The 14632-nt window shown below is 34.5% G+C and overlaps 1 protein-coding gene across 2 annotated transcripts in view; it reads right to left on the reverse strand.

Annotated features, from left to right (window-relative positions):
- The window catches only part of Tfg (trafficking from ER to golgi regulator), a 39773-nt gene that overhangs the window by 10834 nt on the left and 14307 nt on the right, over positions 1 to 14632 (reverse strand). The window contains exons 4-6 of one of the 2 annotated variants that reach the window (XM_047564829.1): positions 12389 to 12535; positions 8435 to 8602; positions 4623 to 4751 (exon numbers count right to left, since the gene is read on the reverse strand). In XM_047564829.1, the coding sequence (XP_047420785.1) occupies positions 4623 to 4751; positions 8435 to 8602; positions 12389 to 12535 (444 nt within the window). Of the gene's footprint in view, positions 1 to 4610; positions 4752 to 8434; positions 8603 to 12388; positions 12536 to 14632 lie in introns of both variants that reach the window. The other variant, XM_047564828.1, reaches the window with a different exon arrangement.

The raw sequence follows: 14632 nt of genomic DNA on the forward strand, positions 1-14632 counted from the left end.
TCTTGTATCCTGTACTTTTCTGAATTTGTTCATCAGCTGTAGAAATCTTGTTGGTGGAGGTTTTTGGGTCTTCCAAGTATAGGAACATGTCATCAGCAAACAGAGGTAGTTTGACTTCTTTTCCTATTTGAATCCTTTAATTTCCTTCTTTTGCCTCATTGCTCTGGCTGAAAATTCAAGAACTATATTGAACAGAAGTGGTGAGAATCGACATCTTTGTCTTGTACCTGATTTTAGAGAAAATGCTTATAAGTGTTTCTCTGTTCAGTATGACACTGGCTTTGTGTCTGTCATAAATAGCCTTCATGTTATTTAGGTAAGTTCCTTCTGTATCTACTTTCTTCAGTGTTTTCAACACGAGTGAATGCTGGAATTTGTCAAAGGCATTTTCTGCATCTACAGATGATCATGTGATATGTCCTTTATTTATTTATGTGATAAATGAAATCTATTGATTTGTATAAGTTGAGCCAAACTTTTGCATCCCTGAGATGAAACCAACTTCACTACAGTGTGTTGAAATCACCCACTATTATTGTGCTGGGGTCTATTTGGGGTGTAATGTCATTTTATATAATTAGGTACACCAATATAAGAGGCGTGCATATTACTATATCTTCTTGGACTGTTCCCTTTCCCAGGATTTAGTAACTTTCTTTGTCTCTTCTGACTGATTTTTGCATGAAATCTGTCTTGTAAGATATGAGAATAGCTATTCCTGCTTGTTTCTGGACTCTGTAGAAATGGAATATCATTTTCCACCCTTTTACTTTCAGTCGGTGGATGTCTTTGCCTATTCAGTGAGTTTCTTGCAAAAAGCATGTAGTTGGATCTTGCAATCCATTCTACCAATCTACAACTCTTAATTGGAGGGTTAAGACCATTTATATTTAGTTATTAAGGAAGAGATTACAGTTATTTCTTGCCATTTTGGTTTGTTTTATATATTTAAGTCAGTCTTAATTTTCATTCACTTAATTTTTCTTCTAGACAGCTGACATCCAACTGAGAGCTCTGGGATTTTACAGCTTCTTTGCATAGTATTCTTTATTTTCTGTAGTACTTGCTTAGTGGTCATGAATTAAAGTTCATCCTTCTGTCAAGTTTTTATTTCTCCTTTGAATCTGAAAGACTATTTGCTGGACACAGCAATCTTGGCCAACAGCAGTTGTTTTTTTTTGTTTTTTTGTTTTTTTTTAAGAAGTTAACAGGATTATGTTTATTTTTCAGTTGTTGCATTTCTAATATAACACATACACACACACATACACACACACACACACACACACACACACACACACACACACTTATTTACACTGCGAGTGACCAAAGAGAAGACAATTAAAAAGGTAGAAATACTTTGATATTTATAGCAGCTCAATTCACAATAGCTAGATTGTATAACCAACCTAGATGCCCTTCAACAGATGAATGGATAAAGAAACTGTGGTATATATACACAATGGAATATTATTCAGCCATAAAAAAGAATATTATGGCATTTGCAGATAAATGGATGGAATTGGAGAATATCATGCTAAGTCAAAGAAGCCAATCCCAAAAAACCAAAGGCTGAATGCAAATGTTCTCTCTGATAAGTGGATGATGATATATAATGGGGGTTAGGGGGGTGGTGGGTAAAAGAAGAATGGAGGAACTTTAGATTACGTAAAGGGAAATAAGAGGGAGCGGGTGTGAGAAATGATGGAATGAGACAGACATCATTACCCTATGTACATGTATGATTCCACAAATGGTATGAATCTACATCGCCAACAGCAGTTTTTGTTGTCGCTGTTTTATGTGTGTGTGTGTGTGTGTGTGTGTATTTTTTCCTCCTCCTCCTCACTGCTTGGATTATCTCATTTCTGGATTTTAGAGTCTGAGTTGAGAAGTCAAAAGTCAGCCTTATTGTTTTATCTGCAAACGTGATGTTTTTCTCTTAATATTCTATCCTTATTTTCTATATTTGGCATTTTTATTATGATTATGAAGTTTCTTGGAGAGGTTCTTTTTTGATCTTGTCTATCCGGGATTCTATATGCCTCTTGTAAGTTCATGTTCATTTTCATTCCTAAAGTTTGGAAATTTTCTGCCTATTATTTCACTGGAGAGGTTCTTAGTGCTATTAGCCTTCTATCTGCATGCCCTCTTCTATTTCAACAACTCTTAAGTTAGTTTCTGGAAATTGTGCCAGAGTTCTTAAATACTCTGATCAAGGTCTTTTATCCCCTCCCTTTTATTGCATACTGAGTGTTCAAATTCACATACCCTTATCTTTGAAGCATGAAGTTCTATTTTCTTTTCTTTTTTTGTGTGGTGCTGGGAATTGAACCCAGGGCCCTGTGCTTCTAAGGCAAGCACTTTACCAACTGAGCTATCTCCCCAGCCCTGAAGTTCTATTTTCTATACAATCTAATCTGTTGATGATTTCAAGTGAACTTATTTGAATCATTGTGTCTTTCATTTCCAAAAGTTCTGACTGGTTTCTTTTCAAAATCTCTTTATTAAAATATATTTGCTCTTAATGTATTCCTTAGATCTTTTTTTTTTTAGTTCATTAAACATTTTAACAATCAATTTTTATAGTCTTTCTCTGGAATTTCAACCATTTCCATATCTGTTTTCCTTTCATTCCCTTTATTGGGGAATCCTAAATTGTAGGGGAAACTTGTTTGCCACCTTCTTCATGTTTTCAGAGGTCTTGAACCTGAGCATCTATTGAGATAAGAGTCTTCTTCTTCTTTTAGGAGTCTTTCCTTTGGTGTATAGTTATCTTTTCTGTATTAAGTTCTGTGCTATTGGTATCTTATAACTTCAGCACCTAGGTTCAGCATAATTCAAGTGCTAATTTCCAAACTCTAGTACTGTTCAGTTTGCTTCTGAAGAACTGCTGATTTAATCCACTCTTGGAGAGCAAATGCAACACTAGTTTCCTCTGAGCCACTGTCTTAGGACCTCTTTGATTTTGTTATATAAGGAGATAGATGTTCAGTCATTCTGACTTGGGGCCTGGTCATTGGTTTAGGGTTTTTGTCTCCTTATTCTACATATTAAAAGTACCGTTGGAACTTGAATGGGAATGGTTTGTGTGTGGAGTGAGTTTCACTGTCACTTGGCAGAGTTATGGGTATAGCTCAGTAGCAGTTTCTATTCTGTGAGCTTACAGTATCCTAGTCACTTCCCAGCCTCTATTAGAAAAAGGGGAAGCGAGCAATAGCATCAATAGTGGCAAATAATGTACAGCATTAAAATATTATCTGGTGCTTATTATGATGTTTATAACACACACAAGAATGGTGGGGTCAGCATTTAACATCTGCAACAACAAGAAACAACCTGTATCTAGCATTAAACAGGCATCAACTACACCAACCACAGTACTAATAACCAAAACAACATGAATGGTAGGAAACACAAACTAAATCGTTCTGAAAGACAGTAAAATTACAGTTCCTTAATAAAAAAGAAAATGGGATAGGAAGGCAAAAGAAAGTGTGAAATATTCAAAAAGTGAACAGAGGGAAAGAGAGAGAGAGGTAGCAGGTGGTAGCTATAAAGGAAAGAGTAAAAAATAGCTACATAATAAGACAGAGGAGGGGGAACAAGAGAATCTGGTAATTAAGAGAGGAAAGAAAGGAGATAAGGAGTAATAAGAGGAACAAAAAGGCAAAAAATAAACAACAACAACAAAAAACAAACAAAACAATACAATTAAAACCCCTAACCCTCCAAAATCAAAACAAAGTGAAAATAAAAATGGGTGAAAAAATGATAAAAATGAAAGAAAAGTATGGGGGAGGGACAAAAAGGTTCATTGCCTATGCTATTGCACCCTTCTCTCCAATGCTTCCCACAAGAGAGAACAAAGGCTGAGGGTTGTTAAACCAGATCTCTGTTTCTTTACCAAGTTGCCAGCTAGAGTGGGCTGGAACAGAACCCGGTTGTAATAGCTCTCAGGTTCCCTTCTCACGAATTTAAGGCAAGACTGACTGGGAAGTACTGACAACTGGGAATTTTGTCTGAAGTGACTAGTTCAATGCTCTCCCAGAATAGGACTGATACAGAGTTCTAAATGCGAAGTTCCAGAGGTTGACATTTTATCTCTGACCATCCTTTGGAACTTTGTCCAGCAGTATCCAGAGAGATTCTATTCATATCCCCTATTGCTGAGCAGATGCCAAACTCTGCTAGATATCTGGGTCTCAGGGGCCTCCTGAGAACTCCATTTGTAGGGTGGGGAAACTAAACTTCCACTGGTCTTAGATATTCCACTGCTGGTGAGTATGGTCTTTCCAAGATCAAACACCTAGACATGCCTGCCTGTCCAACTTTTGGATTCTCCTGGCTAATCCCATGAGCTTCCAGAAACAAAGGAAAGCAAGCCTCTCTCCCCTCTGCATTCCCGGCCTGGATCCCACAGCAGGTGTCTGCTGCTGCAGTGGTCTGACAATGCTTTTTTGTGAACTCTCAGGCTCCCCCACAGAAAGCCAATAGGCAGCTGCTTCAAAATGGCTCCCACCTCAATTCTCCAGCTGGCTAAACCAAGAGACAGCCCACTCCAGCTGCACATGTACCTCCCTACACATGTGTTCTAAACTCTATTTTACCTTCAATCTGACCTGCTTGTGCCTGGGCTCCTGTATATGGAGGCTGTTGTGGCTGAACTCCTGGTGGGTGAGCTGCTGAAGAGGAGGAAGCAATGCTGTCAGGCGTTCCTGAACGGTCTTCTGCAGGAGCACTGGGTGGCCCTAGATGGTCATGAAAAGTCAGTTTAGTACCCTATCCAGGGCCTTTCCCCAGAAGGTTCAACTAAAAGGTTCTGTTAAAAAAATAAATAAAACAAGTATATCACTACAAATCAGTCTTTTATATTAAATTACTATGCACTTTATTTTTTCCTTTGGTCCAATCCATTAAGAATCTTTAACATGTGGAATGTCATAGTCCTGAGATCTAATTCCCCTGTAAAAAATCAAAACTCCTGTCTGCAGTACCAATATCCCCTGCCCATGCAGTCTATTTTGTAGATCAACCAAAAGTATTCTTTCATTCTTTAATAGGTTTCCACTGATTAAACAGGTCTTCCCCAAATTAAGTTCAAGCCCCCCTAGTTTGTTATTCAAGGACCCACGATTCCTCTTCTCACATGCCCTTTTAACTGACCTACTCCCACTCCCTAATCCCTCATTATATCTAACAATGTTTTGGCTTCTATCTCACTTATCACTGTTACCTCCATGGTGCCCCATATATTTAAATAACATTCACATACTTAACCATGAGATTCTTTAAAATCAACTTATAATTCCACACTTCTCTTAAGCCTTATTGACCCATACTTTATTCTACTCATTAATTTCTATATAGTTTACTTTTATTACGACCCATAAAAACTTGTACTTTGCATTTCTTAACAGTTCCCATCTTTCCTCTTAGATTGTGAGCTCTTCTGGCCATGTTCCTGATTCTTAATTCTTTTTGCCTACTTTACAAGGCCTAGCTCTCTAACCTACACAGGTAGCCATTCAAATTCTTCCAGAAAAATAAACACAGAAGTGAATGGAGAGAATCTGCAACAGTACCAAGACTGTGACAGTCAAAAAGTATATTCTGTATGCAACAGATGATGTTTTACTTCTTTTCTTCATGTTTTGGCAACACAGAAGAGTGGTTAAAAGCATAGGTTTTGGAGTCAAATTACTTAGGTTTGAATCCCAGGGTGGCCAATTCTAGCTATGTAATTCTGGTGATTATTACTTAATATTTTCCTATGCCTCAATTTTACCATCTGCATAAAAGATATACTAATTCCCATTTATGATTATTATAAGAATGAGTTAACAAGGGTTCAGAGCTAATGCTTATATGTGATTATATAGCTAAAGCTTACAGAAGTGATTACCACTTTCAAAGTTCCATGTGAGTACTTGCTATTATTAGCAAACTAATTACCCTGAGAATGAACCTCTACTTTTTACATTCATGTATTCCTAGAACTTAACCACTATAATTAGGCACACAGATGGCAGCTAACAGTCCTGTACTAATGAGAACCTAAACTAGCATATAATAGTAATAATGCAGGAAAAACTGATGATTACCAGAGTACAATGGATGACTTTTCCCCTACCATTTTACTTATACATATAAATAAACACACACCATTTTCCTACAAAAGACATGGTGCTATTACCCTAAAGATACATTACTTTGACTCCTCTTTCCTCACCTGTGTGTAATTTTATAGTACACGAATTTTAATAACTCATCCCTTTTTTCCATTTACACCTTCACTATGGTACAGCCAAGGTTTTTACAACACTCCTAAAGAGCTACAAAAGTGGGCCGGGGTTGTGGCTCAGTGGTAGAGCACCTGCCTAGCATGTGTGAAGAACTTGGTTCAAGCCTTAGCGCCACATAAAAATGAATTAAATAAAGGTACTGTGTCCATTTACAACTAAAAAAAAATATTTAAAAAGAGAACTACACCTGGCTGTTATCTATGTATACAGTTTTTCTTACTATAATTTAATGTACAAAGTCCAAAAGTGGTCTTCAAATAATATGAATCACAATCATATTATTCTGGCATAGTATAAACTATAATCAACTCTAAATTTTCAAGACTGACCTCTTATGTAACTGTTTACTCCCCTATGTGAAGTTTCCTGAAATCTTAAATAAGCAGCTGAAACAATAACTCATGTATTAGTTACTCTAAAAATGTCTCCATAGTTAAAATTTGTCTTGCCAAAAACAAGCATCATAAACAAACGTTTATCTCTTCAGAATTTCACACAATTCTCTCTGGTGAATATCCCATAAAAGTTCCCCAAAATGAAGAGACTACATAGTGTATTTCTAATTACTGATAATGGCAAAGTTAACTGACCAGGTAAACCCTCCCACAAGAAACAACTAAAAACTCAAACAAAATTGAAGAAAACAGGGCTGGGGACATAGCTCAGTTGGTAGAGTGCTTGACTCGCATGCACAAGGCCCTGAGTTCAATCCCTAGCACCACCAAAAAAAAAAAAAAAAAAAAAAAAAGAAGAAAACAATTATTTGAAATAACTGAAAATCAACCAAATGCTGTAGAAACCATAAAAGAGATTACTCCAATGGAATTACCAAGGATATGAATTGCAACTAATCCCTGCAGGTCCAACAGCAGAAAACCACACACACTATTAATGTCATGGCTGGACAAGTAGCTGGAAATTTTGGGGGGAAATCCCTGAAGCAAGAGTGTCACTGAAAGGATAAGACCTAAACCAAGCATAAAGTCTGTTCTGATCCTCAGTTGACCATAGCTAGGAAGGGGATAACCCAAAAGAAGAAGAAAAAAGAAAAACAAAAAAAAGCAGCACTTACAGCAGAGATACCAGTTGTTATGAATACTATGGGGGGGAAAATCAAGTAGTTTAAGTTCATAAATATTAACTCTCTGCTAACAAAGCTCCTCAAAAAAAAAAAAAATCAATTCTAAGTTAAAACATATACCAACTACAATGCCCAGTTTTCATCCAAAAACTATTAGACATGCAAATAGGAAAATCTAATCTAAACTGGAAGGAAGAATAGTCCATAGAAACTGACTCCTAATATACCCACATGTTGAATGTTAAAAACATTTCAAACAGTTACTTCTAATATTTTAAATAATTAAAAATATATCAAAGAATTACAGGTAAATTTAGTTTTAATGGCTAAAAAAACAAGGAATTTCAGTGAAAAAACAAACCATAAAAATGACCAAATAGCTATTCCCTAACTGAAAGCAAAATTCAAATAAGTTCACTAGAAAGGGTCAATGGCAGATTGGAAAAGACAGAATCAGTGACCCTGAAGAGAGTTAAACAGAAAACATCCAATCTGTAGAAAATAAAAAAAAAAAAGGTCTAAAGAAAAATGAACTTCAAAGATCCATCGGACAACATCAAGTTCTCCAGTGACTGGGTAAATAGAATCTCAAAACAAAGAAGCAGGAAAAAATGCTTAAAACAAGAAATATATCACAACATAGTATGCTGCTTTAAGGTTAAAAACTTATTCATACATAAAGCAATTTAACCAGAAATTTATATTTAAGTTTCTTTAAGATCAGAAAAGATATTAAGGCCTATCAAATGTAATTTAAATCTTGCAAGAAATCTGAAATTGATAATATTATATGTATAAACTATCATACATTTACTTGAAAAAAACAATAGCTATTCTTTAAGGTGAAAGGTGCTACTGACTGGGAAAGGGCAAAAGAAAATCATGAAATAGTTACTTTTTGATCTAATCAGTGTTTTTCAGGGGTATATGCATATACAAACATTTCTTAAATACCTTCACCATGTCCAACTGATTCTTCAATAAACAACGAAAGAGAGGGTAGAAAAGAAGGAGATGGAAGTTGAGAGAGAAGTAAGAACTAACTTACCTGAAACCTGATCATCTGTTAAACCAAACGCTGACATTACATTTTTATTGATTTCATCTTGGTTTTTCAAAGGATCAAAAGCTGACATACTTGCTGCCATAACCTGAGTAGACTGTTTTCCAGAAGAATCAGAAGCAGCAGGCTTTTCTTCTCTACCATCCACAGTATCTGCAGGAAGAATAAAGGAAGAACAAAGCTATTTCTATTTTTTCTATTCTCAATAAGGCCTAAAATTATAAGACAGGTAAATATATTTGTGCATAAATATTGTCTGGAATGCTAAAATATCTCTGAATACAGAATTACATATCATTTAACTGTTTTCTTCATACTTATATTTTTCTTTTTAAAATACTGAGGAAAAGAGCAAAGAAAGATGCAAGATAAATAACAACTTTTCCAAAAAATCATTATGTACATCCTTCCCTAATGATTATTCGGTGAAAAAAACAAAAAACAAAAACAACAACAAAAATACAAGCTCCCCAGCAAACAGAGAACTAATTTTACTTTCTCACAAGAGTCCTAGGACCTATATTTTAGTAATCAAATACATACTGGGCACTCAGGAAATAACAGTTATAGTAATGAATGCTTTATTTAGTACAAGGATTAAAAAGCTAACTAAAATTATGATCTCAACTTTTATGTTTTATTTCTATTATCTATTCTTTCATTAAGTTACAAGCTGACCAGAATTCACATTCAATCTTCTATAAACAGCACATAAAACACTTCTGCTACTTATTTTAAATATTTTACTTTTTACTAAATTACTTATTAAAATATTTACAGATGAAATGATGTGTCTGGAATCTTTGTCAAAGCAATACAACAGGATTAGAAATGAGTGGGAATATAAATGACACAATACTGAGTTGATAATTGTTCAAGGTGAATATGGGCCCATGGGATTAATTAGAGAATTTTGTCTACTTTTATACATATTTAAATTTTTCCCATAATAAAATGTTTTTTAAAAAAGAATCAGAAAAATAAAATTCTAAATATTGTAAGCAGGTTAAAATTTAAAGCCATGCTTTCCTTCTAAGGACATTAAGGTGTTCAATAGCACCTATACTACTACCTTATGAAAGAAAAGACATGTAGCCGGGCATGGTAGTGCACACCTATAATTCCAGCGGCTAGGAAGGCTGAGACAGGAGGATCTAGAGTTCAAAGTCAGCCTCCTCAGCAAAATCGAGGCGCTAAGCAACTCAGTGACAACCTGTCTCTAAACGCCCCCACAAAAGAAAGACATTCAAGAATACTTATGTTTTACAAATAGGAACTAAGGTCAAGTCACATTAAAAAAAAAAAAAAGATAACATAAATAGTCAAAGAGAATGTTACTAACCACTTAACAGGTGACAACTATCAAGTTTTTGTCACTAAACAAGTAAATGAACATCAATTATTCCATGATCAATAAAAATTAACCTTATGGAAAAAAATTAGTATTACTAAGTCTAATATAAGCAAACCCAGCACACACTGGCATAGAGCTTTCATTCAGAATAACTGCTGTTCCAGGTTATTCTAACATGTCCTAAATTTCTAGGAGTTAGAAGAAATCTGCTGTAAGGACTCCTTTAAAATGTCTACCAATTATCTACCTTTCTCATCACTTTCTCATCTCTAATCCCAAGAGCATGACATGTCAGTCTTAAAATATTTTCCTTCACATCACTACTACCTTTTATTAGTTATGCCTCTTTTCACCTATTTCAAACTAAATCCATTAGAAACATACAATATGCCTACTAACCTATTACTTGTTTCATTAGCTGAAGAACTACACCAACAAGTCAATCTAGTATCTCACATAGCTTATATACATCATTTGCCTCAGAGGAAAACAAAAGTCCAAACCGCTGCAGAGGTAGAACACTGAAGACCACAGATGGCACATGTTTCTTGTCAAGGGTAAGTGAAAAGGCTCTGAATGGTACTGGTAGCTGACTGGCAGTTTTGTTTTTTGTACTATACTTTCATGTGTCTGATGTAGGTTTTTTTTTGTTTTTTTTTTTTTTTTAATTTATGCTATTCTCTTGAGGATATTTTCTCAGAGCTTTGACATGACCTTTCATCAAAGCAAGTGGCTAAGAGGTAAGTTAACAGTACTAACTCTAAAAGGAAAAACAAAAAATAATTATATCCATCTCTAAAACTAAAACAGATCATATCATTCTTCTATTATCTTATCATCAGAAAAACCAGGCTGGACACAATGCCTGGAAGATGCCCACATAAAGAAACAATATACAGTCTAATTTCCAAGATGCAGAGGAAGAAACCAATTTTGATATCTTTTACATTAACATAGGTGAGCAGTTAATAACATGAAAATCATGAAACGAAGAAATGATAAAGAAAATATTAGATAAAGTAGCAATAAACAGGTGAGAAGATAAAGGTTTTTGTATAAACCAAAAAGTGTATAATTCTTTTACCAATGTAGGAAATTTCTGTGCAGTACCTGCTATACTGACTGAATTCTGAATATGTTTTATAATATTCAACAAGTGGTTAAACCCTTAAATTACATGCAACTTTTATATTAAGTATCTATAAATTCTCGGAAAATGGTCTAAGTTTTCACTAGCTCTTTGATCCAAAATTGGAACTTTTTTATTTGGAAAGGTAGAGTTCAGAATAAGCAGCCTGCTTTGGCCTGAAATACAAAAGATTTCTCAATAAAAGTGGCCAAGAGAATCTCAAAACAGTATTTCAACAAATCTCTCTCCAATATGTTCTAAAACAGATGTGGAATTATAAATTACTAATCCATCACAAAATATTTATTGAGTGTGTACTATTAACACAATTCCACATGGCTAACAGAGAAGAGGAGGGAAAGAACAGAAAATGCATCGCTAATTAGAAAAAAAAAAAAGAGAGAGAGAGAAAGAAAAAAAAAAGGGGGGGTGGTGGCTGGGTATAGCTCAGTGGTAGTGTGTGTGTGCTTCGCATGTAGGAAGGTTTAATCCCCAGAAAAGAGAAAACCAAAACTCCAAAATTATTCAGAGGCCAAAACTAGAATAATCTCAGAATCAAAACTACTTTCTACTGTTCCACAGAAATGGTTTTCTATTTTTCATCTTATATGCAGTCATTCAAATTACTATTTCATAATATAAACATAAGAAAATCACAAACACACAAAAAGTTATTTTAAAAAATCAGTCTTCTGAAAGTGCAATACCTAAGAATCTCAAGCAGAAATTGAGGAAAGTAGTTTTCAAAAATCTATTTTCAAGTAATAACATGCTTGAATTTCAGTTTACATTTTAAAATATTTTTGGTCCCAAAACTTTGTCAGTTCCAAATTTGTTGGTTACTCTTGCTTTATCTTAATATAAAATAAATAGTCCCTGTGATCTGTAAAAACTATTTTTTCTTCTTATAAATAAAAACTGTGCTTAAAATAAATAAATTATTTTAATACACTGATCTAAAATTATTTTTACTTGAAACTAGTTCGTATTCTACATAAAACTCATGATATGATTTTCAATTCCTAACATTAATTATCTACTATACTAAAAAGGTTCATGAATCAAAGGGATCTGAAAACAGACCAATGGCATAAACCCATAAGTCTAAGACTAGTTGTAAAAGAATCATCCAGCGAGCACTTAAAAAATGGGATTCCATGTCCTACCCATAACCACTACTCCCGGCCTGCCAATCCCTAGCACCCTCACCCACCCACTATAGCTCTATGTGATCTACATAGTAAAATACAACCTCCTGGTAATCTTGATGAACAGTCAGATTTGGGAACACAGACATGAATACCATACAAAAGCAGAGGCAAGAACAGGAAAGAGTGCAGTAAGGATGCCATTCTATTAATAAAAAAAAAAAAAAAAGGATTTTTAAAATAATATGTGCAAAAAGATACAAAAATACAAAAACAGCAAATCAGAATAAAATGGATTCATGGTTTACCATTTTCAGGAATACTGGTGGAAGGCCCCGGTTCTCCAGGTGGTTCCAAGCTATCCAATAAGCGATTTACTTTATTTCGAAGTTCTATCAGTTCTCGACGGAGATATTTCACCTGACTTGATTCAAGGGGTCTTGGCTGGCCATTAACTGAAATAAAAGCATTATTTTGTTTAAACTCAGAAGATCTTATAGAGCAAGCATATCAACAGATCATGCAATAAGGAAAAATAATTTTGTTTTACTTTTTAAAAAGTAAATTATAAATTACTAATCCATCACAAAATATTTATTGAGTGTGTACTATTAACACAATTCCACATGGCTAACAGAGTTTTTACTTTTTAAAAAGTAAAACAAAATCAAACACATGTATTGACATTAGTTGAATAAATTTTTTTAATGAAGGAATACGTCATTGTTAATAATTTAGTTTTTTTGAAAAAAGAAACACGCATCAACCTTTCTTGATGTCAGACCAATGGCTTATGACTATATTGCAAAAAGGTTTACAAAAATTCAACTATAATAAAATTAAGTAAGCTACAGAAAGCTCTATTTTAATAGAAATTGTTATTACTGATATTACTACTTTTAACAAATTATGTAATTCCAAAATTATATTTCACACTACTTAATATTCTTGAAATACAAAAACATCTTACTCTATGCATAAATTTTAATACACAAAATGACTGATAATTTTGCTCAAATGATTTACAGCAGATAAAATAACTGAACACCTCATTATAGTAACAAAAACTGTCACCACTGAGGTTGTTCTTATTATTTTGTGATGTTAGGGATTGAACCCTGGGCCCTGTGCGTGCGAGGCAAGCATTCTACCAACTGAGTTATATCCCCAGTCCCTGAGGTTATTTTTAAAAAGATAAAAAATACCTAAGGAGGCTCTGAATGCAAAATCAAGACTAGAGTTCAAAAAATGAAATTAACTACAATGTCTTAGGCATTGCTAGTACATATGTTCACAAACTTCCGAAGCATCTAATTTTAAAAGAATACCTAATACAACACCCCTTCATGCTCAAAACACCAGAAAAAATAGGGATAGTAGGAACATACCTAAACATTGTAAAGGCTATTTATGCTAAGCCCTTGGCCAACATCATTCTTAATGGAGAAAAACTGAAACTATTCCCTTTAAAAATGGGAACAAGACAGGGATGTCCTCTTTCACCACTTCTATTCAACACTGTCCTCAAAACTCTAGCCAGAGCAATTAGGCAGACTAAAGAAATTAAAGGGATACGAATAGGAAATGAGGAACTTAAGCTGTCACTATTTGCTGATGACATGATTATATATTTAGAGGATCCAAAAAACTCCTCCAGAAAACTTCTAGACCTCATCAATGAATTCAGCAAAATAGCAGGCTATAAAATCAACACGCATAAATCTAAAGCATTTTTATACGCAAGCGACGCAACAGCTGAAAGGGAAATGAGGAAAACAACCCATTTGCAATAGCCTCAAAAATAATAAAATACTTGGGAATCAATCTAACAAAAGAGGTAAAAGATCTCTACAATGAAAACTTCAAAACACTGAAGAAAGAAATTGAGGAAGACCTTAGAAGATGGAAAGATCTCCCATGTTCTTTGATAGGAAGAATTAATATTGTCAAAATGGCCATACTACCAAAAGTGCTATACAGATTCAATGCAATTCCAATTAAAATCCCAATGATGTACCTTACAGAAATAGAGCAAGCAATCATGAAATTCATCTGGAAGAATAAGAAACCCAGAATAGCTAAAGCAATCCTTAGCAGGAAGAATGAAACAGGGGGTATCGCAATACCAGAACTTCAACTATACTACAAAGCAACAGTAACAAAAACGGCATGGTATCGGCACCACAATAGACAGGAAGATCAATGGTACAGAATAGAGGACACGGACACAAACCCAAATAAATACAATTTTCTCATACTAGACAAAGGGGCCAAAAATATGCAATGGAGAAAAGATAGCCTCTTCAACAAATGGTGCTGGGAAAACTGGAAATCCATATGCAACAGAATGAAACTAAACCCCTATCTCTCAACCTGTACAAAAATCAAGTCACAATGGATCAAGGAACTTGAAATCAGACCAGAGACCCTGCATCTTATAGAAGAAAAAGTAGGTCCAAATCTTCAACTTGTTGGCTTAGAATCAGACTTCCTTAACAGGACCCCATAGCACAAGAAATAAAAGCAAGAATCAATAACTGGGATAAAAAAAA

This window comes from Sciurus carolinensis, chromosome 9, assembly GCF_902686445.1.
Source record: "Sciurus carolinensis chromosome 9, mSciCar1.2, whole genome shotgun sequence".
NCBI lineage: Eukaryota > Metazoa > Chordata > Mammalia > Rodentia > Sciuridae > Sciurus > Sciurus carolinensis.